Genomic DNA, 26957 nt, shown 5'->3' with positions numbered 1-26957 from the left:
ACTGGATTTTTTCTGGGATACGGAATGGCGGAAAACCCGGACTGGATTTTTTCTGGGATACGGAATGGCGGAAAACCCGGACTGGATTTTTTCCGACATACGGAATGGGGGGTGGATTTTTCCGGGATACGGAATGGGGAAACCCCAGACCAGATCAGGCAGAATACAGAATGGGGGAAAACACAGGCTGGATTTTTCGATTTTTCTAGGATACAGAATGGGGGAAACCAATGTTTTGTACAGAGATGTATACAGCAGAGTGTTCCTAAACCAAGAAAACCAAAGTGCTCCAACAGTGCGCGCTGTGAATCGCCGCTCTGCTGCCGATAAACATCTCAAACACTCGACCATCGCAGGCACCGCCCAGGTGCTGTAAGAGACCGGACTGGCGGTGCTCAGGGCTCGAGCAATCGCTGGGTGCTTCTCCAGTGATGCACGGAGGGGCTTCCCTGGTGCAGAAGGGCGTGCCCACCTGAGGCTACAAGCTGGGTTTCCAGATAAAGGAAGCGGCTGATAAGAAGCAAATCCTTCGAGTCCTTGTCATGCCTCCCTTACGAAGTGACCCAGCTGTGAAAAGTCCTCTCCGAAGTACTGAGACATTCACACCTCATTCACGGCTGATGGGCCGTAACACAGGGGTGTGGATTCCTTAACTTCCCGAAGGCTGCTTAGATCTCATCCTGACCACCAACACTACGATTTATGTCATTTGCAAGGACACTCAGTAACCAGGAGCCCGGCTCTTGAAGCAGTCAATGCACTTTTGGGAGCTCTCTGGACACCAGAAGTGCCGTGGCAATTGTCAGGGGCTAGCAGCTTTTGTCAAAGGGACGCTACACCGTGAGCTCGGCAGGCAGTGTGCTTGGGCCTTTCACTTTTAGCCATCCCTTCATCTGAGCCCATTTTCTGGGCTCACACTTCTGCCTCCTGCCTGCCTTGGAAGTCATGACTGAGTTCCGCAGGCAAAGCTTGAAATATCCTTAACCCTCCTCCTGAGCGCCCCAGGCTCTCACAGGGGTCATTAGCAAAAGCTGTTTCAGCTGCAGGCTGCTTCACTAACTTCCACCTGGCAGATCTAGTTCCTGTTTAACCTCCAGTGTCCTTTTACAGTTTGCTCAGGTAGTTTCACTGTCTCTCGGCAATTCATGGCTTAGCTGTTCATCTCTCTCCCTTCTATCAGGCAGTCGCCACGCAAGCCAGCAATAGGAAGGGACCATCGCTAAATTTAAACTATTGCTGAGAGCCTCTGCCTCAGTCACAGCCAAGACGCTGTCATCTGTGCCCTTCTGCTCACAAGTCCCTACAGATGTCCCCACCGCTCCCTGTGACGATTCAGGGCAGTTTTCACTGTCCCGGCTGAAGACCTCGGACTGCTGAGAACTGACGAGTTGTGCTGCCTGTGACAGAGCCAGGCAGCGTGAGCAATCCCCATTACCTGCCCAGAGGGTGTGCAACTGGGACCTCCCCCCAAGGAAAGCTCTGATGAGCTCCAGCCAGCCCCTCTGAAAGCCTCCTGTGCGCTGTCTCCTTCCCACGGCCCAGCGAAGCCGCGCGGGGGCTGCCCAGAGGTGCCGAACACAGGGCTGGGAGGACCTGCTGTCCTCACCCGTGCTGGCGGATGAGCCGTGCGGGGACGCTTCAGCCCCAGAGTGCCTCCCCCACTCAAAGTGAGCTGTGTTACGGGTTTCTCCCAGCCCGCTGCGTGCCGGCATGAGGCGGCGCAGGGCGGCTCCGAGTTTCACTTTCTGTGCCGGCTCCCGGCCGAGCGGGAAATGAAAACTGCGCGGCGGGGCGGGCGCTGCCGCTGCCCGGCTCCGCCCGCGGCTCTCCCGAGTCCCGCTGCCCTCCCGCTCCCCGCGGCTTCTCCGCACCGCTCCGGCGCGGGCAGATGCGGTGTGCGAGCCCCCGCTGCCCCTTGTCAGCAGGTGCGCTGGGAGCCTGAGCTCCAGCTCGAAGCGCTGCTGGTCCTGCGGGAATTGGTAAGAAGCCTTTTTGCTGGTTTGTGAGATCGGGTGCCAGAGGCGCAGCGTGTCAGGAGGGAAGGAAATAGAAAGAGAGGGAAATAACGGAGGGTAGTTTAGCAGCTGAGTGGGAAGTCTCCTTTCGGTTGCATCCCAGAGAAGTGTGGAGGTGATGTGCTCTCAGGTGCTTCCTTCCCTTCCATCCTTTAAGGGTGGGTCGTGACACTGAGTCCCTTCATGGAGTACCTCAGGGGAACCATGGAAACAGAGAATGGTTTGGGTTGGAAGGGACCTTGAAGATCTAGTTCCAACCCCCCTGCTAAGGCCAGGGACACCTTCCACTAGAATAGACTGCTCAGAGCCCCATCCACCCTGGCCTCCCCACCTGCAGCCCACAGCCTGCCCTAGCACCATCTACACCCCAAGATTCCCGTGACGGGAAAGGAGCTGGCAGGGAAGGGATGACAAGTGCCAGAGGTGGGAGCTGTCCTCGTGGGGTGTGAGGAGACAGTTGGGGGTTTGTCGTGAGAAGCCGGTGTCTTGGGAAGGCACATGGAGAGTGGAACAGGCCAGGGTGAAAGGGAGGATGCTGGCTGGCTGAGGGAGGGTGAGGGTAGATGATTACGGGGTGGAGGGTACGAGGAGGGTATCACTGCTCCCTGTTCTCTGCCCAGTGCTGGTGCAGCCGCTTGGCTTGGCCAAGCCACGTGCGCTGAGGTACCGAGTCCTACCCCTGATGTGAAACCAAGACGCTGCTTCTCCAGGGAGAGAGGAGAAATGGGGGTAGGAGGAGAGCCTGCTCCCCACTTCCTCGGCTCACTCACCAGTTGTTTTATATACTTGTGCAGGGAAAAGGAGGTCAAGGGCAAATCTTAGGAAGGCTGTATTTCTGATAGCCAAAACGAGGCAGTTCCAAGGGTTGGGAAGTTCTGTTTGCGTCCCTGCTCCCACAACAGGATTCCTGATAGGGGTGACTGGGAGAGAATTTCATAGAACCAAAGACACAAATCCTCCTGTATCCCGCTGCACCTTCCTGCCCTAAGATCCCCAAGATCTTTCTACCTTTCCCTCAAGTCACCCAAAGCCATTTAGCCTTGTGCTTGGTCTTTAATCCTCCCTTTCCTGACAAAACATGCATCTTGCAGGTTTGCTTTATCCCCAGTACATCCCCAGCTGTTGTTCAGCCACCTCTGTGCTGCCTGTCCCTCTCCTTTCTGTCTCTTTCCACATCCCCACTGCCTGTGAGCATCCCTTACCTTCTGGCTGATACTACACCAGCTAAACCCACCCGCCCGAGACGGGCTCCCATTCCAGCTCGGCTTTCAGAAACCTGAACGCGTTGTTAAATCATTTCCAGGAAAACAGGCAGTGTGTGTTCAGGCTTTGTTTCAGCAAGGGCAAAATCAGATGAAATTTCTCTTTTTCTGTGTAGCTGTTCTAATCACTGGGCTTGGGTATAAAAAGTCACGTTCTTGATCTGTCTTTGAATGTCAGAGTTGATTCCCCCCCCCCCCCCCGAATAAAACTTCTCAGCAAATTCGACAATATTTAGTGACTCTTAGTATGTGACACTTAGAGATCAAAAGTAATCTTCAACAGTAAACAATCAAAAGTACAGTTGGGAGTAAGTATTCTTAAGCTTAAAGGTAATAATCAGGGAAAAAGATCCATTTCTAGCTTCTCTGCCCGAATCTTGAATAACTTTGATATTTGACACTATTAGGCACAGTTAACCCAAAAACATGCTTTTAAAGCAAAGGTTTTCTTTTTTTATGAAAGGCAGAACCAGGATTTTACTTATTTTCCTTTCTTAGTAGCTTTTCTCCATTCTTTTAGTGCTTGGCCTTAGGCTGATTTTATGTGCTGTTTAATGTTTGTAGGATAATAATTTCTGAGCATTTATTTTGGGTCTCCGCAACCCCCCCTTCTCCGTGAATATCTGCTTTTTTCTGATTCTGTCTGCATGTTGGCAGTGGGCTGTTAGAAAGTTTCATTTTTGCATTTGAACTTTTACTATATTGTTTTGTCCATGTATTTTTGTTTTGCTTTAGTAGCTGAGTAGCAGGAGACTGTCAGAATAATGGTCTGTTAAATCCTCCCTTAAAAATCAAGGCATTATAATGGTTCTCTTGCACAAACAGTTACTTTGCCTGTGATCACTTGAAGGAACAGAAAAAGAAACTGATATGTTGGTGGTTAAATATCTTTCAAAATTACAGTCCAAAGTGTCACAGTAATGCTGTGACTCAGGCACTTAAAACCAACGCTGGGGAGCCCAGTACAGAAACCAAACGAGCTTATCTGGTCAGAAGAGAAGGTGAAACTTGGCCTTTTGAATACTTGGGCTACTTTGTGTGATAAAACATTGATTTTTCTAAACAGAGGAGTTTTGCAACATCTGCCTTTTGGGCAATTTTAATCATCTTATTTACCAAATCTTTTCAAACAGGGATACGTGGAGTTCCCTGGCTAGATGGAGCTGTTTCTGTGGAACTGAAGGCTCATTTATTTAGCCACAAGGGGAAGGCAGGATGAGCAATTGTTGTCAGACTCCCTTTCTGTTCCCACGCACCTCAGCACTCATGTTAATTCAAATATCCCAAATGCTGTTGCAGTAATCTTACTGACTCTATTGATATTCCAGGCCGGGCTGGATGGGCTCCTCAGCAGCCTGATCTAGTGGGTGGCATCCCTGCCCATGGCACGAGGGGCTGGAACCAGATGATCTTTAAAGTTTCTTTCCAACCCAAACCGTTCAATGATTTTATGATTTCACCTTTTTCATAGTGAAAATGTCGCAGACAAGTCCTGTGTTTTGGGATGCTCCCACTCTTTCTGATCTTTCTGTGTCTCTCTGCAGTCCTTCTCTCCTTGAACAATACTGTTGGTGGGACAAAGAAGTGGAGGTCAAGAAAGAAGCAAGAAACCAGAGCTGGCACTAAGTGAGACCATGGAGGCAGAAACCGAAGTACGAAATAATGAAGAGGAAACCAAAGAGGTGAAGGCCAGAAACCAGAGGCTGATGTTGCTCTTTGGTGTGGCAGACTTAAAAAATGGTAATAAATGTTTTGCCTATTCTTTGCTCTCATATTTTCTATTTCTAATGCCTGCTGTTCCATTCTCTGTCCATAGGCTTTATTTTCTCCTACTCCTTATGTCTTCACTGAGAAGTATGCAGATGATTCTCATTTTGCCTTGCCAAGTAACCATGTTGAGTTTTTTGAGAATGGATTACATGGAGATCTCAGAGCTTTTTCCCTATTTAGCTCCATAAATTGGCCATTGCAGCTGAAAAGGCCTAGCTGCTGGCTCTGTCTCTTTCCAAACACAGCCAGCACTGCTGGATTTGCTAAGCCATGGACTAGGACCTAGTTATTCCCCTCATACAGGCGGCCTTTGCCTCTTGTTGTTCTATTTTATGTTTAGGTGTGTTATGAGAGGACTGAAGATAGAGGAACTGGGAGAAATCTGAGCATCATTAGCCAGGCTTACTTGGATTTTCCTGTCAGTTGCCAAACAAAACCCGATGTTATTTGCTTGAGCAATGGAAGAATAGATTGAACACGTTTCCAGCTCTGACCAAGGTGCTGGGCCTATCCACTGAATGCCTGAATATGCACAAGAAGAGTTGGCCACTTTCAAATAATTTCCACTTTCTTTTCTTGTACCTATCCCCAGGCCTCACTTCCTCTTTTTCTACCCTACAGAAGCTATTGGACTGTACAACCTTGGACTGAGCTGCTGTCTGAACTCTCTGCTCCAAGTGTTCCTCATGAATATACGCTTCACAGGGATACTCCGAAGGTACCACCTGTTCGAGCTACCTGAGATATTTCTGTCGTTGCTCTGTTGTCTCCACTCCTTTTTCATATGGGATGTGCCCTTGAAGGCTTGGATCACCGAGGTGCTTTGGGGATGCTTTTGTTCCCTCAGCGAGGTCTCTGCCTTGTTGTGTCTGTCATCTACAGACTAGGCCCTGCAAAGGGAGAAGTTGCAGTGTTCTGACTTGTTAGTCATCTCTGGTTCACATCCTGAACTGAGTCTTTCTGGCTTGTATCTCTTTTTTCCATAACAGGATGTAATTCTATTCCAGGTTTACTCAGAGGCTGTTAAAATAAAGGATGTGTCACATGTAGCCATATCCACTATTAATTTTGTCACTTCAAGCATGTAAACATAAACCTACTGCACTCCCTGTTTGCCCTGGCTAGCCCCTGATAGAGAAGAGTGGTGTTGCAGATCATGAATACATAGCATTACTTTGTTTTGCCTGGCTGTTGTCCCTGCATGCTTTTGAGGAGGTTTTGGGCTTCTGTCTCCCTACCAACCACACTAATAACTGGTTTGATTTGCTTTCAATTTGCTCAGTTCACTGCAGCTTTAATCATCTAAGTGGATCATTCCTATTCAGTCCTTTCTTATGTGCTCACTATGGTGCAGAGGAGAAAGAAGAGAAATTACAGACGTGCAGAGATGAGAAGTGTCATAACTGGGCAAAGCTAAATAATGTAGACTGTAGGTTACCATGCTTATTTGAAGAAAGACTTAGAAAAACCTGTGGGCTACAATAATTCAGGGAGAATTAAGAGGTTTTGTTGGCATGTAGTTGAAATACAAGCATTATGATATACATGCCCATGAAATTTTGAGGGCATGTTGAGAATGGGAACATCAATGGGTGGGAGGCAAGAAAAGCTCTGAAACTGTCTGTAACTTATGTTGTTTCTAGAGGCCAGAAAGCACTTGAGGTCCCACTTGGCCTGTCCCTTATTCAGGAACAAACCAACTTAAAATGTTGGCCTTTTACTTTAGAACTGTCAGCCTGCACTGTGGGACAAGCTAGTGCAGGTGACTGCTTCCCCTTTTTCCTTCTTTTGCTGAAAATGTACCCAATCTGGTTCCTCTTGAGCTGCTGCCTCTGCTACTGACCTGTGCTCCCTCAGGTGTGATGTCTGGTATTTCTCCATTGTACAGCCTGATTACCACTGGTGTTGCTTCTTCCCCTTTCAGGATTGCAGTGCCGTCATCTCATGTGCAGAGGAAGAGCAGTGTTCCGTACCAAATGCTCCTGCTCTTGGAGAAGATGCAGTGTGGCAAGTGCAAAGCTGTTAGTCCCACAGACCTGGCTTGCTGCCTTTCACTGCACAGGGTGAAATGTAAGCAGCACTGCCTCGTGCCCACCTCTATCTGCAGACCAGGGTGTTCATCATCCAGCATTTACAGGCAGTGCAGACTCCAACATCTCCTTCAGGAATTCAGAAATGTCAGGAGTTAGGTGCACAGTGACACAGTGCTCTTTGTAGCTGCCTCCCAGCTGTGAGTGCAATGCTGTGTCTTACTTGAGAAGAGAGGAAAAATACCCTGGATGTATTTGCTGATGTCCAAAGGGTGGGAAGACTGTCAGACTGCTAGAAGATCCAGCTGTGGATGCTGGCCAGGAGGAAAGGGCTGTGCAGGGCAGAGAGGCCAGTTCATTGTGTGATTTGACTTGCTGGACTGGCATCATGATAGTGAAATAGCTGCTGTTACTTACTGGAAGAAAGGGATAGTGTGGAAAAGAGAATGAGTTCGCACAGATCCCCTTCCTGCTCCTTCTTATAAGGGCAGAGAGAAGAATTTTCAGGCTAAATCTCCCAAATGGTCAAAGTTCTAAAGGAGTGAGGTTTTTAATGCATGGGTGGCCAGTGACAATGGGATGCCAAGTGTCTGTCTATGTGTACAAATACACAGGCTATAACCAAATACCCTTATCTTTATCATATAAAAGCCCAAACAGGAGAGCACTGAAAGGGGAGGTGCCCTGACCTTTATGAAAGAGGAGCACAAGATAAGCTCAATATCCCTGCTTGCATCATTTTTCCCCTGACTCTGAGTGGCTTTGCAGTCAGCCATCTCTCTTCCAGTTAAAGACAGATAGGGATCAAAGGGTTTATACTATCTGGTGTGTGAGACATATGGATAGGCCCTCGTGTCACTTTTATCTCAGCACTCAGGACTAGTTTAATCCTCCATGGGGCATGAGGGGATGAGGGAAACAGGTGTGTGGAGTAATAAAGAATCTTCCCTGTATTGTTTCTAAGGAGGATTCAAAAGGGACTGTTCCCAAGGGTATGATAGGACGTGTGACATAAAGGTGATAAGACAAGGGGTTATGGCTTGAAACTGAGAGCAGGTTTAGATTCAATATCGGGAAGAAATTTTTTACTGTGGGAGTGGTGAGACACTGACACAGGATGCCCAGGGAAGCTGTGGATGCTGCATCCCTGCAAGTGTTCAAGGCCAGGCTGGAAGGTGTTTGCTGGTCTAGTGGAAGGTGGTTTTGCCCCTGGTGGGGGGAGTGGAACCAGATGATCTTTATGGCTCCTTCCAACCCAAACCATTCTATGATGCTATGAAATATAACCCTCAACTCAGAGAGCCATCTGAGCCCTCCTCTGGTGGGTACTGAGTATCCTCTTGTCCCTACATCTGGTGACAAGGACACGACTTTTGCACTGGGTGGTACAAACCCTCCCGTCTTTTCCCACTGCCTGCTCAGGTCACAATGGAGAAACTGCAGCTTGTGCCCAGTCTAAGCTCTGTCTGCAGGGACAGGAGACTGGATCTAATGGGGGACAAGAAATCTCCCTTTGCCATTTGTGGGAAATCTGTGTTCGGTGCTGTTGATGATATTGATTGAGGTTGTGTTTTCTGTTTGTGCAGTGTTTGTGCAGCATGATGCTGCTCAGCTCTTTCTGACTCTCTGGAACTTGTTAAAGAAGCAGATGAAAAAGCCAGAGCTGGTAAGGATGAACCCTTGGCCCTTATCATGTGTGGTTTCCTCTGCTCCTTGAAGGATCCCATTCACTGGCAATTGACCTAAGTTAAATTTAAAAAATTATCCCCTCTCTCATTGCATCTTTCAAATGAGACAGAGAATCTTTGTTTCGTAAGCTTCGACATTTTGAATCACGGTTAAGTTTTGCTCATCCTACTTTCAGGGCATGCCAGTCTCCATTTTAGTGGGAGAGCTGATTAATAACCAAAAGACTGATCTTTTTGCAGCACTGTATTTAGTTATATGTAATTTCTTTTTTTCCCCCACATTTCTGTAAGCATTTATTGGTGTATCTTGACACAGCTTTTCCATTCTTTGAAATCAGCCACGTGCACTTCATTATAATTAGCCACTGATAGTACATTATGTATACAACAGCTCCTCCCATGGGACTGGGGAGAGAAAAGTGACTCTTCCCTGACTGGCTGTCATAGTTTTATTAATACAGAAGACAGGCTTCTGTTGTAGTTTCAAGCAAAAAAGAACAATTCTGCATCAAAGCAGATATTTAACTGTCTGATCTTACAGGCTGTGCCTTTCCCTTCTGTTAGGGAACTAGGGGAAGGAGTTGTTCTCCTTTAAATTGTGGGAAGTACCCTGTCCACATCTTGGTTCCAACCTTGAAGCAATAACCTTGCTTGAAATGTGTGACCACATGGGTTTCCCCACCCATAGGGGAACAGCTCAGTTGTCTTCTTCATAAACCTTGTTTTGGCCTTTATTTTCACCCCTCCAGGTTGAAGAGCTGAGGGATTTGTACACAATCTGCATACAGGAGCATCTGGCCTGTCAGAAATGCTCTTTTGAAGTAAAGAGCAACAGCACCATGTTAACCCTTCCACTCCCAGTGTTGGATGCCAATTCTCACAGGCTGAAGACTCTGGTAAGTTTAGCAGCAGCACTGTTTCCTTAGGAGATGATTCCCCCCTGTTCACTGTGGGAGCCTTCTCTTGCAGTAGTGGTGTCTTCTGGGTCTTATCAAGAATCCTTACAAGAGTCTCTGTAGAGTGTCTGGGACTTCGAGGTGGTCTTTTCTCATTCACATTTCCTCTTTGTTTGGAGGAGTTTTAAAGTTCGCAAAAAACGTGCTTGCTTTGGGGACTGAAAAATAAAGGCTGTGAAGAGCTTTTCTAAAAAGAGTGCTGATTAAATACTCTGCAACAGACTCAAAGACTCAAAGTACACAGTGATGTACCCCTGGGAGACCTCAGATACCACAGAGAGGTGCCCTAGGTAGCTCGGCATCCCTGTGTTTGGCCCAGTGTCCTGTCACTGTGGAGTCAGTGCTGCTGTGGATATCCAGATACAGCAGTGCTGGTGGCCCGTGTGTGTGCTGCTGGATACAGTGGAATTTTCAAATGCCAGTGGACCACTGGACCTTATTGATTCTCTGACCACTTTACAACGTTTCAGCATAAAAGAGCTTCTCTGAAAACCTCTAAGGCTTTGAAGTAGGTATAAAAGTCACTTACACATCAACACCTTCTCTGTGGAATATGTGGTGCTCTTTTTTTCCCCCCAACTAATGCAATCACAGCAGCAGCTAGGAGAAATGAGGTACCTTTTTTTTTCAGGCTGCTAGGCAGTCTTTTGTCCTTTGAATAAAACACACCTTCTGTAGCTTTGCTGTTTTCTTGGACCCTCTGAAATAACACAGAAATAAAAATCCAGCTTGAAGGAATTCAGTTGAAAGAAATCTCCTCTGTCTTCTTAGGAGGAATCTCTGCAATACTTCTTCCATCCAGAAGAGCTGACTGGTCAAAACATGTGTTTCTGTCAACAGTGTGGGAGGAAAACAACTTTTCTGCAGGTAATTGGAGAATTATTTCCCCATGTCTCACACCCATAACTCCCTTTAGGAGTGGGGAGGGTGGGGAAAGGACTCAACCATATCAGTTTAAGAGGAGACCAACACCTCAGATTTGTCAGCAGAGCAGTGTCAGTGAGATATAAACCACAGGCATCTTTCCTCCTGTTAGGAAGTTCCCTGCTGTAGATGTAGCTCTTGCCACAAAACAATACTTTCAAGGGTTTTGATAGAAGTCAGTGAGGGATGTAGCATTTCTGTGCCAGCAGAAAAGCTGCTGTTAGTTTATGTTGTGTGCCCACTGTGGGCCTTTGCACTGCTGTGTAGCTCCAGAGGTAGATAAGGATATGTCACTGGAGCTGGTCATACACATAAAGGTAGGATACTGTGATTTCCTTTCTTCCCTGCTCTCCCCAGTTCTTACAGTACGAGTCTCTGCCAGATGATGTATTGGCTGTTTCATGGAGAGCAGGTGCATTAAAGGGAGTGGTGTGTGAGGGAGGCTGCCTCAGCCCAAGGCTTGGAGGGGACTTTCCACAGCATTGTCACTGTAGGGCTGCCTCTGAGGCCACAAGGCATCCACGTGTCTTGGTGGCAGCAGCAGCAGAGATCCCAACAAAGGCAGTGCTGGAAGGAAGGAGCTGTCAGCCTTCTGTGGTCACATGTCACAAGGAAGTTGATTTATCTCTCCTCACCTTCCTAGTGCTACCAACCTGGGGCTAGGAAAGCACATGATAAATGAAGCAGCCCTTGAGGCACCCAAAGCTGGGTGCTGATCACACTAAAGCTGAAAACCTGGGTTATCACAGCTCTGTTACGTGGATGTGCCTTGTGTGCAGACGGGCTACAAAGGTTTGGCATCTGCTGTCCCATGGAACTGGCAAATATTCACTGGAGCACTGACTGCTCTCCATTTTACATGCACTGGGTGGCAATGGCTGTTTCCACCCCGCCTCCCCAGGGTTTGTTCCCTAGTTTCCTACGGTGTTATTTATTGCTTTACAGAGCATGAAGCTCGTCCGTCTGCCACAGACTCTGACCTTGCACCTGAAGCGCTTCTGCTTTGAAAGATCATCTCACACACACAAGCTTAGTCACTGCCTGCCATTCCCACAAGAACTTGACTTCAATGAAGTCTTGACAGAAGATCAGTGCCAAGCAGATGACAGTGAAAAGGTGAGATACTCCTGAGGCCCTGTTCAAAAAGGGCAGATTTTTTTCTCCTCTCTGCTCCAGTCTCGTAACAATTTAAGAGATCTCAGTTCTAAGTGCCTGTCTTAAAAATCTATGTCTCAAACTTTACCTGTGCCTGGTGTTGTCTCACATCCCATAGTTTTAATGGCTTCAGTCAATGTTCTGTGCTCAGATTAAATAACCAAAGGCACCAAAACTGGAGCTTCCTGCCTTGAGGACAAAACCCAGGCTTTGCAGATCTCACCTGTCCAAGACAGAAGAACTCTATTCCTGGTATTTCCCGTGCAGTATTGTTGGTATTGTTGGCCACAGAGTTGGGTATTGTCGGCCACAACAGCTTTGCCAAGTAGCTGAGATGGATCTGCCCCACTGTGGGTCTGTTTCTCTTACTGGGAAATAACAAGGGGAAGTGTGGCAACAACAGAAGTCACCGCTGCAGGTTGGCTGTGGTGAACCTCTTTGCTGCTCCTTTGTTGTCCTGTTGCCTTTTTCACAGTCCTCTGGTCTCCAGGGAGGCTGCCAGCCCATAGCTGACAGGCAAAACTCTGAGGGTAAGAGCAAAAAAGGCAGGATACTCAGGGCCAATCTGATTTTTTCCCCTTTTTCTTTACAAAATACATGTCCTTGCTGCCCTGGCTGCTGCTTCTCTCCAGTCCATGGCAGATGAGAATTGCTGCACTGAGAGTTACTCTTTGTCTCTCTGCAGGCTACCTGGCAGTATGAGCTTTTTGCTGTTGTTGCCCATTCAGGATCAAGCAGCTGTGGCCATTACTGTGCCTACATTCGAAGCCTCACAGAGTGTAAATGGTATTGCTTCAACGATTCTGAGGTTTGCCAGGTGAGCACATCAAGCCACGTTTCTTTTGTACCTCCCTGGATGCTCCTCCAGGTCTCATCCAGTCTGACTGGCTGCCAACTAAAGAGAACCAGGAAAGGAAACTGAGGCTGCAGAGCTTTGTGCATCTCTGCTACAGGATGCTCTGGGCTGAGGGCAGAGTGACTCTCACTTCTGTACCAAACAAGGCCTCAGGTTCTGCTTTACCATTTGCTGAATACCCTGCTTGATGTACCCTACATCTGTTTAATGTATACTTTCAGAAGAGGAACTGCTTTTCCTCAAAGAGTAAAAGCAATAAACCAATTTACTGAAAGGTGTTAATTTCTGAAGTGCCACTTAAACCACTCTTCTGAGAACTGCTGGATGGTATCAGAATGTGTCCATCTCTCAAGAGTTTTTATCAGCCTCCTCTTGCTTGTTTCTTCTCTAGGTATCGTGGGATGATGTTAAATGCACCTATGGACGTTCCAGCCTCTACTGGTATGCAGACATATCCCTGGTCTTTCCTGATGCTGCTCTGGACTTTGGAATGAGGGTAGCAAAGAGAGGGAAGACAAATGTTTTGGCCTGGATATTGCCTGGGATGTAGTGGGGATGCAGGAGAGGAGAAGAGGCATCCTTGTGCCCCAGTTACTCTGGTGGGACTGCATATGCCTGTCCTGGGAGCCTGCAGGGTTGCTGAGCAGTCACAAAGGGGGCTGCAGGAGTGGTCTTGTTACTTAGGACTGCCCCTTGGACCCTCCTGTATCCTGACTGAAGTTGGATGTGTCAGTCAGGATTTCTCTGTGCTTTTTGTTCTGATGCATCATACGAAAATGAGTTTATAGGAGGGAGATAATCCTTCCTATAAACTACAGCACTGCCAGGGAATCTTGGGAACACTGGAGAGGACCAGCTTAGTTGACCTAAAGCTCAGAAAGCTGAGCAGGAGCAAACCTGGGATGTTACTTGCAACCTAGATCTTCAAACATACCTTGTGATTTGGTTTTTCTTTGCCTCCACAGGAGAGAAACGGCCTATCTCTTGATTTACATGAAAAAGAATCCTCAGTAGCCCCATCGAGGAGTATCAGAATGTCTCAGAAAGCTGTGCATTGTCCATGGAGCTCAGCACCTGTGTGCCAGTGTGGACATGTACAAGTGTTTCACAAGAAAGACATTCTGCACTCAGCAACCTCAGTCTTCACATTCATTTATGAAGAAAGAAGCAGCAGACACTCAACTAGAGAAAGGATCTAAGAACTGTTGCAACTAGAAACTTTTTCTTTTGTGTATTTTTTTTTTTAATATTTATGTGATTCTACATGTTCATTTCCTCTTTAGAAGATGGTGAAGTTAGTCCTTGTCTCTGCTGCCTTACCATTTTCCTTAGTGCTGATGCCTGGGTTCCAGTCCAGGGGAGGTGTTTGGCCTGAAAGCCTGTGTGGTGTTCCAGGGAGGTGTGTGGTATGACTGGAGAGCTGTGGCAGCCATACCTAGCCAGTAAGAGCTCAAGACTTCCTTTGTCCTTTTAGCACCATTTAGATGCTGGCAAGCTGGGCAGGAGACCCCAAAAATCACCCCAGAAACAACTGGAGGAAGGATCAGAACTCTTATGACACACACTCCTTAAAACCTCCCTGAAAATGAATCACTGCAGGGGCTGGGATGTGTAGAGAAGTGTTTTAAATCAGAAGCTACTGGAGCAGTTCTGATTTACGAGATGAGTTTGCAAAAATTTGTGCAGGTGATTATTATTTCAGCAGGTTTATCAGGGGTTTAGATGCATTTTCTTTCCTGTAGAGGAAAATGTTCAGAGCAGCAGAGATTCTGAAGCTAATTAGTGATTTTGCACAACACAGGCCATACACAGGTGATACGGGAAGTGAGGTGCCTTGATGTGCTTGAACTTTTGGGATTTTCCTTAAGTATTCTTCACCTGTTTGCCAGCTGGAATTGTCTTGCTCTCTCCTTTCCTTCTCTGCCCATGAAGTGGAAATGTCCCCCAGGTAGAAAAAGGCTCTGAAGAAAACAATTTTGTAAAGAAACTGAGTAATTTTTAAACCTCCTGTAGAGTCCTGTCACTCCGTGCTGCTGGTTCAGCCAAGGCAAGACTGCACAGTTGGAGGGAAAAGGTAAGGAGAGCTGGAAAGGAAGACGGGTGATATCTGACAGTGGGAACAAGAATGTTCTAAAGGCTCATCACAAGGCTCTGTGGTGAGGAAAGTTAAAAACTTTGTGTGGCTTTTAAAGCACTCATGGCGTTAACTCTTGATGTGCCACAGTCTGGGAAGGATCCCAGAAAGAGATCTGGAGGTACCTACAGCCTAATAGACTCCGTGACTGTATCTTTACAAAGGTGCTGTTTTTGTGGGACTGAGCAATTACAGAATTAGATTAATATTATTATAGAAGTTATATAAAATTATAAAACTAATGTAGATATTCTATGTGTATAACAATTTTATTTCGGTAGTGATGATGAAGTTCACAAATCATGTCCATTTTCTGTTGATATGTGGAAGGTGAATTGAGAAATCTTGGAGCATAGCTGTGAAATTACTCCTTCATGGTGTAGCAGGTATTTATTTCTCTGTATTAGCAAGGTCCATTATTCTGTTCAATTCTGTATTTGTATTATTTTTTCTGGGGTGAAAAAATCCCAGTGTATTATTTGTCATCAGGATGAGGAATTCTCAGCCTGTTCGCCTTCAGGAATGCATTGCACTCTTTCTAAAGCATCTTGCAGTGGGCGAGTAAGAAAACCAAGTTTCTGTTTGCTTTTCCAACAATTTGCCTCTGTGAGTGAGCTGAAAAAAGCTGCACTTTCAGGAACTTTCAGGAACTGAAAAGTTGTTGGGATAAGAGACTGACATTTCTAACTAGCTGTAACTTGAAATTTAAAAACTTATGCTTATGAAAAATGCCTTAAATGTGTCAGAACCTTCCAGTGGTGTGACCCATCAAGGAAACAACTGCAGAGACCTATTTAAGAATCTTTTCAGTCAGTGAAAAAAACCATTTAATTTCAGTGAAAAGTAATCAGTGGTTTTTTTTGAATAAAATATTATGGGATACATTCCCTAGAAAATCAGTCTTGTGGTTTATTCTTGCTCTGGTCTTCCTAAACACCCTGAATGCAGCTGGGAGGCTACAGGCCACGTGCACAGAGGTGTGTGCTCGCATCAGGAGTTGGGGTAGAGCTGCTGCCAGTGCTTAGCTCCGAGAGCCAAGGCAAACCAGCTAAGCCTGGACACTTCACCCTTGTGCTGCAGGCACAGTGAGTTTGTTTTCAGGTTTGCTTCCACGTGCAGATGGGCCATGGGGAGAGCAGGGTGGGGTGAGCGAACTCGGGTTTAAAAACTGCCCGACCTGAGCTGCTTTTGCAAAAAGTCACCTTGGCTGCCTCTGTGGCCACAGCAAAGCTCAGCCTTGTGCTGGATAAAGTGCCCAAGGAGTTATTTTCATCTGAGGAGCCCCCTCCCAGCCTGGAGCCCGGGGTTCAGGGCTGGTGTGCTGCTGAACGGGCACAACACGGAGCGTGGTGGGCACGTGGAGTCCTCAGCTGGGGCTGCTGGCATAAAACAGCTCCCAGCCTTTCTGCCAGAAACACTTTTCTACCAAAGAACCACCACAAAGGAGTGGGCATTATTTGTCCTGTGTTTGAGTCACTGTGCAAATGAAGCCCAGCACCAATAGCAAGGGCCTTGTGAAGCCAGATAAAGCCAAGGGGTTGTGTGTGGAGAGATTATTGTAGATCCTGGTAAGTCCCTGTTTCCCTTTTTTTGTTTGGTTTAGGATTACCATGCAGTAGCAAATTACACATTCTCTGTTTCATCTCTGCCAGACTCTTCCTCAGATTCATTATATTCCCCACCTTCAAGAAACACACAGAAAACCAGAAAAAAAGAAAGAAATACAGATACTGCATGTCTCACAGAGGTATAATTTCTAAAATGTCAATATGTAATTTACAAAATCACTGAAGGACAGGGATGTGACAATGATTCAGAGAGTCATCAAAGATCTCTCCTTTTGTCACAAATAAGAAAAACCATGTAAGGGAATGAAATCTCCACGCAGCAGCCCTGGGCACTACAACTGCTGGTTAAACCCTGCTTTCATTGCAGAATTCAGGCCAACAGGCCTGGTCTTTTTGACCTCAGAAATAAAATTAAAAAGGTTCTTCTGAACTGGGTGACCACTCATCATACAGTGGCTGAGAGGAAAAGCCATAGGGAGCCTTGAGATCAAATATATATATATAAAAATATAGAAATGGGTGCCTGATGCAGATGAAGCCGTATTGGGAATTTTTTTAACAATGATTCCTCCTGTGGACAGGTTTATGCTTCCTCCTGAGACAAACAGCTTTGTGGTGCCTTCTGGTGATGTGTTCAGGACAGGTGAGAGGAGAAATGGTTCTTGGGGCATGTGCCAACTCCCCAGATACCACTTTTCCTGCAGACAAGCAGACCATGGGGTATCCAAAAACCTGTAACCTCAGCCAATGCAAAATTGCCAAAATTGCCATGACGAGCCCACTCAATAAATCCATGAGGAGCCCGCACTCAGTTTTTAAGTTCTTTGAAGGGTGAGATAAACCAAAATCCCTGCCTCCTCTTATTATAGCACTTCTGCCCGTATTTACCTCCTCTGCAGCCAGTCAGCAGGCAGGAGGGAGGAGCAAAGCCGATTTAAAAGGTTCTGCAAGAGACCACAGCCTCTCCTTGCCTGTGGTGCTGGGAAGAGACTCTGCATGGCCACTTACCTGGAGCTGCCCACTCGTGGGAGGATGCCCATCCTGGGACTGGGGACCTGGCAGGTACCTGCTGGAGCTGGGGACCTCTGGTCAGGCAGGTGACACCAGCAAATTGCTGAGAATCGTGGTGTATTTTTTCACCAATCTCCTCTTCGGGTCAGGAGAATGCAGCAAATCCTCTGTATGATGTTTCCTTTCAAAATACTCCAGGTAATGCAGGTATTTATTCCTGGCCTTCAGGAGATCTTTGGAGTGAGTGGAGGTAGTGAGTAGGTACAAGATTTTTCTTAGCTATGGAAATTACATACTACAATTACATACTACATACTACAAAAGTAAATTACATTTACATACTACAAAAGTAAAAAGTTAGCCCAGCTTGTTTTTCTTTGTATTTTTTTTTTGTTTGTTTTGTTTTGCTTTTGGCACTGGGGATTAATATCCCAGCATGTTATGTAGGTGTAATCCTTGATGAGTGTGTGTAGATATAGGAATTTTAGGGGCAATAAGTGGATCTGGAAATGGGAATTTACAATAATTCCTTAGAGACTGAGGATAACTTATTTTTATGGCAGCAGATGAGTATGCAGCACTTTGCAGGACTATAGTTTGGGTGGTTCTTTACCTGCAAATGTTACCTAATGGATTTTCAGTAAGAGAGCAAGTTCAAGAAGATACTGAATCATAAATGTAAAAGGAGTCAGGAAATGAGCTGAAAATTTTAAGAAACTGATCTTCTTGAGAAAGATAAAATGATAAGAAAAGTAGATTTTCCCCTGGATCTGAGACTGGAAACAAAACATGTCAAACCCCAACTTCCCAACTCCATGAAACACTTTGCCAGTCACCATAAAAATATCTGAAATTCTTGCCATATTTTTTCGGTCAGCTGATGCTAATCAGCATTTAACTTTATGTGCACAAATGGGAGTGAGTTTGTTTAACCCTTTCAGTCTTTATTTTTATGATGACAAAGGACACTAAGAAGGCTGAAGTGGCTGAAGTTGGCTTTAAAAACCAAAGTGTGGCTTGTGGGGGCCTCTTAGGGCACAGCGCTGTGATGGGGGAGCTCTCTGAAGGAACGTGCCAAGTTGCTGATAGAAACTGGTTAGGACTAAGTAGAAGGAAAATTTTGGGCACATGATCCCTGCCACCACAAAAAATGTCTTCTGTTATGCAATGAAAACAGGGCCCAAGCCCATGGTGATTATTTCATTAAAGCTATTTGATTTCAAGGTTCCCACAGCAGCCTTGGCGTTACCCAGCAGCTCTGACTCGAAGCCCTGCTCAGTGAGCACCTTGTGAAATGAAACAATGGATTATTTTTTCTGAGAAACATCTCACATGACAGAGTTTTATGTAACCTCAGGGTATGTTGCTGCCTTTGCTCTCCACTGACTCCTCCCCTCAAAAGTGCTCCCAGTTGCTCCTGCGTGGCAGCTTTCCCAAGCTGCAGCAGCACCCAGAGATGAGGTGCTCCAAAATGCCAGCATTTGGCCACTGCTAGCCTGCTTCCCCATGCCTACTTCCCCCTGCTGCCCTGGGAGGCTCACCTGTAGGAAGGGATGGGGAAAGGGGCTGAAAAAAAGAAAACTTATTGTAAAACTTTCAGCTGGCTATTTAGTTGTGCGTAGCCTTTTGGGGGAAAAAATTGCTGCATTTTCTATGTTTTTGTTGTTGTTGTTAATTTAGGTGAACCAACTAAACACCCTTTGAGTGGAAAAACTTGGAGAAGTGATATAATTTAAAATAAAAAAGTACGTGGGAGGTGGTCATGGTTTTGAATCATGTTTCTGTTTGGAGTGCCATTTTCTGGATTCAGTCATCAAAGAGCTCTTCAGTGTCTCCAAGCCAAATATCTGAAGTGATTTATTTTGCTATTAAGTACCAAGTGTGTATTTTACCCGGGAGGTGGCACTGTCTGTAGTGTTTTGAGTCCCCTCACCTCCCTGTCCCGTGTCAACAAGAGCTGGATTGTTTTTGTGCAGGGCCAGCACGCATTCCAGACGCGATTGGTTTCCTCATGTCACCAGCATGCCACGCTGAGGTTGCGTTTAATTTCTGGGGAAATTAGAACTTATTTCAAGATAGCCTCGTGTCCCAAGGTGAACTTCCAATCCTTAGAAAAGGGCAGATCATCTCAGGCACCTCATCAGCGACTCCCTTGGCCATTTGATTTCATGAAACTAATCAAAGCCAGATCCAGACTGGAACACCTCGTTATTTGGGGGCTTAAAGACGCCAGATTTGGAGAACGGCAAACTTCTTAATCTGCTATTTAGCAAATCACTGGCTTCTCTTCTGGTTTCAGTCTCTCCAGGGAGCAGCAAGAGGCGCAGTGAAGTTTGCCATCGATGTTGGGTACCGCCACTTTGACTGTGCCTACATGTACCAGAACGAGAGCGAGATCGGGGACGCGCTGTGACAGAAACTTCAGGAGGGCGTCGTGAGGCGAGAAGAGCTCTTTGTTGTCAGCAAGGTGTGTCCTTGGATAATGTGTCTCACATGAGGCCAGCTCTTGGGAGGAGAGACAAAGTCCCAACATGGAAAGTGCCACGGGATGAAGCTGGTCGGGGAATTAACTCCTCTCTGTCAGGGCAAAGCATTTGTGGATGGTGGCGGGGGGGAAGGAATAGGTCAACCCTTGAGAAACAAAAGGCTTGGTTTGAGAGGGGTTTTTTTGTAGTCCATATCCATTGTCAGCCATGGAGACAGGAACTGAGGCCGTGCTCTCGGTGGCCTCTGGGATAGGAAGCAGGGCTATTGTATTCGTGGTCACTCCCGCTGCGCCGCCGGCCTCAGCCTGTCAACTCCTGTATGTTATGCTTTGTTTTGTTTTTTCCCCCAGCAACAATGGTAGGAAAAATAAAGTAACTTCTATCTGCTGGAAGCTGGCGGGTCGATTTTCACCAGGTTCACTTATTTTCTTTGTGATAATTGTTGGAATTTCAGAGTATCTCATTCTCATTTTACTTACTTGACCGTACCACAAATAAAATCAGGTGCACACAAGTGGCACTTCCTCAAGATGAGAAGATGTGCCACATCCTGAGCTGCCTCTGTCTGTGCCCTGCATTTCCCTGCCAGGGATGCTCTGCCATTGCGAGGGCAGGAGAGCAGCTCCCAGGCTAATGTGTTCCCCTGCAGCTGTGGTCCACCTTCCATGAGAGATCCCTGGTGAAGGAGGTGTGCCAGAAAACACTTGCTGCCCTCCAACTGGATTATTTGGATCTCTACCTGATGCACTCTCCCATGGGATTCAAGGTATTGTGACTTTAACTCCTGAGTTCCATCTGTCAGGGCTCTGCCCCTTTTGCCTTTGGGACCAGACACGTCTCCAACGAGGAGTGTTGGTAAACCTCATTAGGACCTCAGGAGGAAAGGTAAGGTGATGGCTGCTTAAACTAGCTCTTGTAGTACAAAAGCCACCTTATTTTACCCTGCACAGCATTTCCAAGTCATAGACCAAATTACCTTCCGGATCACATTCCTCTTACAGTGTGGGGTTTGGCTGCCATTTCCTTATCCAGAATCAAACAGTTGTGATTTACTTAGTTCTGATTTTTCTCTTCTGTCTCTACCTCCAGGTTAAATAAATCCTTGTTTCCCCCTCGTGTCACCTCCCTGGCCTTCTCCCAACCTGACTGAGGCACACAGAAGTGCCTGCCCTTCCTCTGCCTGCAGGACAGAGTCTCAAGAGGCAGATTTTCTTGAAGATTACTCTGTTGGTACAAGTTACTCGTGAGGCCACGTCTCACCCCACCACAAACAAAAGTCAGGATATCCAGCTCAGTCTCCAGCTCCACTTCCTTGCCCCAATTTCTAAGTGATTTCTTTAAGTACTTATAATTCAGCTGACCTTAATGGTGCTTTTCTTTCATGCTGATAGGCAGGAGAGGAGCTATTTCCTGCAGACGGAAACGGCATGATCATTCCCAGCGATACACATTTTCTGGATACGTGGGAGGTACATTCATTTACAGGCCAAAAATATCTTGCTAGTTTGAAATAACAGTCTGAAAACTCTAAGCTTTCCACTGTGGGAATTGTTCTGAGAGAATTTCTGACATGAACTATTCAAGATTGCTGATTTCTCTGTGTCCTTGGGCTCCTTTTTGTGTCACTGTGCCAAAGTTTAGGTATTTTTATATCCACTGCTTACTAAACTGGCTGGGTTGGCATGACAAGAGGAAATCTTTGACTGTGTGTGTACCGTGCAGTGGCTTGAGCCAGCAAATGCTGTCGCTCTAGTCCCTACCCCAACTCTCTGGGCAATTTTTGGTGGCTTTAATTGTAGCCATGCTCATCTCTAATTGCACCTTAGCTGTCCAGACCCCAGGAAAGCCAACATGCCTTTGCCAATGTACCAGAGCACCCAAATTTCCGTCTCTAGAAGGTGGTGGAACTTGGCTGAAGTCCTTTGCTAAGCTCTGTGTGCAGCACAGGCTGTGTAGGAGACCAAGCTTGGGTGTGAGTTCAAATTCCTGCTTGGCCGATGCTTTGGGCTTCCTTTCCCTTCCACTCCCACCGTGTGCTCAGCACAGCCAGGCCAAAAGCAGACAAGAGACTCACCAGAGTCAGAAGAATTCACTGATGCTTTTTGCCTTCTGTCAGATGAAGAATAAGGCACATTTTTGTAAAAGTGGATGTTTCAGGCTGCTGCTTATGACAGCAACTTCAAATGAAAATTATTTCTGCTTTGGAAGAAGGGTGTCTTCTGCTCTAAAGGCTGGTAGTAGATTATTTTTCCCCTGTTTCTTTTCTGCTGGAGGTGGCAATCTAATTAGGGCTGTCTGGCTGTTTTATTGCTCATTAGTGTGAAAGAAAATAGGTGATGGAAGGGGAACACAGTGCTGCTTATGCTGTAATCCAGCTGCTAAATGGCACATCTCTCTTGGGAAATTAATCAGTGTTGATGATCAGTATCCATCCTGTTCAAGCTGTCTTGTAACAGCTCCTTGCTGAGCTGCTCTGTTCCAAATAAGGTGCTTTTTATTATGGGATGATTATTTGGTTAGCTGAGGAATTACCCTAAAAGAATCTCTTTCATCTGTATGAAGGTCTGCCTGGGGATAGTATTTCAAAATAGCCGTATTTTACTGAAATCATAACTGAAATCATAATTGTGTGAATATTGCTGTTGGTTATCTGTATGGTGACACATGATGTGAGTTCACATACTGTTCTAATGGCACAGCACAAGAGGACCCCAGCCAGGAAGATTTTTACCACTGAAGATAAAGATGAAAGAACTTAATTCAATAGGAATTCCAACTCTGTGGTGTTTCTAGGCTATGGAAGAGCTCGTGGATGTGGGAATGGTGAAGGCTATTGGAGTCTCCAACTTCAACTGCGAACAGATCGATCGGCTCCTGAGCAAACCAGGCTTGAGACACAAACCTGCAAATAATCAGGTAAATTGTCCTCCAGCTCCTCAGTACACGTCACACCTGTCTGGGGTGTTGCACTGGATGGAACATCTCTTCAAAGTCCCTTAAAAACCCCATACCTGCAAAGAGAACCACCTTTTCACGTCAGCTGACGTGGCACTTGGGAGGTCACCACAGTGATGCTAAACCTTGAAGCACCTTCTGCTGCTGAGAGGTGAAACGTAATTTTTTTATTTTATTTTTTTGAGATTGAGAGCCACCCCTATCTTCCTCAAGAAGAGCTGATTAAGTTTTGCCAATCCAAAGGGATCTCTGTCACTGCATACTGTCCCCTTGGAGCACCCAACTGGCCAGGGTAAGAGTGTTTTGTGAGATTTCCTTCTTAGATGTAGATTGGAATCAATGCAGTAAACCAGCCTTAGGATGTGGATGAAACCTCAGAGAATGACTACTGTAATTAGAAAAAGATTTCCTAATTCATTAAAAATCACACCCACAGAAACCTCACACTTACTGTGATATTCAGTCCACTAATTCATACCCATGCTGCTACTACAGTTTCGTATTTTGAAGAAAAAGGATCAGTTGGTTGATGAAAGCAGAGATAAGAATTCTTGACTGAGCTTTCGTGAGCTTATTAAACATGTAGGAGAATTTCTGAACTAAAAAAAACCCCACCCACAACAAACCAAACAAAAACCCAAAGCAGCAGATGCTTACGAAAATAGCAACTTTGCAGTCCTGCTGAGACAAAGGGATTAAGTTTTTAAATGGGTAAGTTGCAGAAATTTTGCTTTTACTCCCATCTTCATGGCTTTCTCTGACCCAGGACAGGGCATTTGCCAGAGCAGCTGTGCTTGTGAAGGACAAGATGAAATTCTTGGGATCTGGATCAAAGAAATTCCCAGCCTGATCCCAGGCTGGACAGAAATGTGTTACAGTGACCTGTTTTTACTAGAAACCACAGACCTCTTCTCATGTGCTCACTTGTTATACAAGAAGAGAATGAAGGCAGGAACTGAAGTAGCAAGATGTTAAATTAAAGGGTGCAAGATGATGATTTTTAATAATTTAAATAATATTCTTATCACACAGGGCTTGAGGGAGAAGACAACAGGGCATTCAACTGCTGAAGTCTGTTTTTTACTTTCACAGGTCCAAGCCTGACCATATTTCCCTTTTTGATGATCCTCAAATTAAGGAAATTGCTCTCAAGCACAACAAAACGGCAGCTCAGGTTAATACTGGTCAGAGTTATTTCCCCTGCTGACGTGTATTTTTCCCACCTGTGCTAAAGTAACTGTTTACAGAGGTATTATGGAATAATAAGATGGAGTTCCAGCTGTGTCTTGTACACAGTTTAATGCTTTAGAAAAATATCCTTTCTACCTTAGTTTTAGTGGTGGATGGAAGATTACCAGTGGCTTTGGGCTTTAACTGGCACACTGGCTGCCCCTCCACACAGCATCCCTGCCACTCCTGAACTCTTGCTTAATGCACGCCCCTGTTGTCATCTCAGCTTCAGAGATGGATAAGGATTTAATGAGCTCATGGCATACTTAGGAAGGGTTTAGGTAGTGCTTCTCCTCTGTGAGCCCTCTCTGATTACCAGTAGAGCTGCTCTGTGTAACCATGCAGGCACCTTTAGTTTTCAGCTTTCAGAAGACAGGCAGCGCTTCTCATCTGTAAATTCCCTATGTGCTCCTGCAGGTGCTTATCCGGCTCCAGATTCAAAGAAATGTGAGTGTAATTCCCAAATCTGTCACTCCACAGCATATTGAAGAAAATTTTAAGGTAAGAGGATACCTTACAGTCATTAATGGTATTAAACTACACAGGAAAAAACCCCCACTCTGCCAGGGGTACAAACTACCCCCATTAAACTTTGAACTGGCAAAACCCTTGTCAGATACCACTTAGGTTAATACTTCATGAATGCAAAAAGTCACTTTGAAAGTAAGGAGCCAAGTCTTGCTTTGAACACATCAGGTAAGAGCTGAACTCTTCCACGTGGTGATACAATTACAATGCAGGCAGACCTAACCAGCACTGTAACCTTACAAGTTTATTCTTTGCTCTCCCCATATGGGTGCCCCTTGCACACCTCCTAGTGCTTCAGCCTGCTTTTGGTGCTCTTTCTGCAAATAAACTTTCTTGTCTCATTGCAAACTGCAGTAACACAGCTGTTTGGGACCTTGCTGCAGGTGTTTGACTTTGAACTGACTGAAGAGGAGATGGAGACCCTCCTTGGTTTCAAGAAGCGCTATCGCATCTGTGCATTAAGCGAGTGAGTGGCTTTATCCTCGTGCAGGCTTCATCAGGATTGGATATCCTCTAAACAGACACTGTTTGACAGCCTCACTTAAAAATAAAAAGAGAGGGAGCCCCAGCCAACACCTGGGCACCTCTGCTGGAATCTCACACTTGGGTTTATTAGAGCACTGCCCCTCCTGTACAGGTTGGGAACACTGGGATTTCTGCAGGCACAACGTTCTTAAGATGCCCTGTACTGGATGCATATTAAACTGCTGTCTGAAAATCAAAATCAGCTGGAAATTCCAAAATAAATAAGCAGCACTTTTTTCCCTGGTTTTCTTTGGCTCCTTTACATAAGGGACAGTCAGAGTAAATAAACTCCATTTTAAGAATGAGAGTTGTAAGGTTTTTTTTGAAGGGAAGAGCTGGGCCTATGTACTCCTGCCAACGTTATTAAGGCAGTGCCTGGATAACAGAATGGTTAGATACAGGACTCACCAAGATCTGCATTTTACTCAAGTTTTCCCAGGTTACCCACTTGCCTAACAGCATGCTGTGGGCTTGGGAGATCCCAAGAGACAGGTTTAATATCTCAGGGAACTTTGGCAATTTCAGCTGTGCAAAGGATACATTAGCCTTTGAGAAGCAGGTCACTGATACATGCAAAGGTTACAGAGCATGCACTTCCACTGCCCTGGGTACACTAGACAGACACACGTGTTCTTAATGTAGTTCAGTTTCAGTTCTTTTACCAGGGGAAAAAAGCTTTTCCTTAAAACTATATCCTTAAAATGTTAATTATGCTTCTCTTTTCTAGATGCAAAAATCACAGGGACTATCCTTTTTTTGAGGACTGACATATGTATCACCTTCAGATCTTCTGTGGATCCAGACCATTTATTGTTGTTTCAAGCAATGTGCAATAGCTTGTGTATTAATTCCCTACAGAAGTGGAATATGTATTTAAGAATGGGAGAAGGGAGCTCACAGGCATTCTGGAGAGTAATCTTTGAACATGGATGCATTTGCTTCCCTTTTTATCAACCAGTTGTATCAGTCCTTTATCTGCTCTTGTAACACAAGTTTCAGCTGCAGCAAAATATACATTCTATTATAATTTAGTAATGATAAAGAAGTTTAATAAACCCATCTATTTGGATTAGGAGAAAGCAGTCTTTGTCATAAATATAAATCCTACAAAGTTTAGAGAAAATTGAAATTCTCTGATCAGTTACATTTTTGGACAAAAGGTCAATACATACACTATCTTTTAATTGTCATTACAAGACAATCCATATAACACCAGAAGATCTCAATGAGCTGACATGCTGCTTGAGATGCTTAGTTCAGTAATTTCAGTGTAACAGACTGAAAGCTCTTTAGAGGACACTGCTGAATTATGATTCAGGAGCTCTTAATGAGGTTTCCTATTTATGAACTGCTAAAAACTAATAAACTAGTAGGAGATTTGTGTGTTTGGTTTATAGTATCTGCAAGAGTATATAAATACTGCCTTTATCAGTTGAATGGCTGCAGTTAAGACTGTGAATCTCTCCTAGAAAATCCAAAGTCTGATAAAGGAGACACACAGGAATTATTTTGTTTGGCAGCTGTCAGATTTAGCAAGCAGAAAAACTGGGCAGCTTCACAGAAGCCAACAGTAGATTTTCACTCTCCTGTACTGTTCCCTAGGTACTGTTTGCTTATGTTCTGACTCAAAGGATGTGTCTGGATGCTGTTCTCTCTGGTTAAAAAAAAAAAAAAAAAAAGTCAGTGCTGCTGCAGCCCATGCTGGTGTTCTAATGAGGGGTCTGTTAATTAAGGCTTCTTGCTCTTTAACACTTGACTCAAAACTCCTGTACTTGCTTTAGGCTCTTGCAGCCCAGTGTAAGAACAATGTGGCTCAGCACTGCATGCAGAGAGGAAGGACAGTTGTGTAATTAAGGTTCAGGGC

At 45.5% G+C, this 26957-nt stretch overlaps 1 protein-coding gene and 1 pseudogene across 1 annotated transcript; both read left to right on the top strand.

Moving 5' to 3' along the window:
• Positions 1 to 707: 707 nt before the first annotated feature.
• On the top strand, positions 708 to 15680 carry USP18 (ubiquitin specific peptidase 18). Its single transcript, XM_069003616.1, has 11 exons — positions 708 to 1979; positions 4822 to 5017; positions 5669 to 5765; positions 6972 to 7117; positions 8664 to 8743; positions 9515 to 9661; positions 10493 to 10588; positions 11591 to 11761; positions 12486 to 12617; positions 13048 to 13097; positions 13622 to 15680. The coding sequence occupies exons 2-11, from the start codon at positions 4912 to 4914 to the stop codon at positions 13668 to 13670; spliced, it is 1074 nt and encodes a 357-aa protein (XP_068859717.1). The 5' UTR covers positions 708 to 1979; positions 4822 to 4911; the 3' UTR covers positions 13671 to 15680.
• An 837-nt stretch (positions 15681 to 16517) lies between these two features.
• Positions 16518 to 26172, top strand: LOC138104395 (aldo-keto reductase family 1 member B1-like; annotated as a pseudogene).
• Positions 26173 to 26957: the final 785 nt, after the last annotated feature.

Source organism: Aphelocoma coerulescens, chromosome 1A (assembly GCF_041296385.1).
Source record: "Aphelocoma coerulescens isolate FSJ_1873_10779 chromosome 1A, UR_Acoe_1.0, whole genome shotgun sequence".
NCBI lineage: Eukaryota > Metazoa > Chordata > Aves > Passeriformes > Corvidae > Aphelocoma > Aphelocoma coerulescens.
This window is presented reverse-complemented; position numbering and strand designations above follow the sequence as displayed.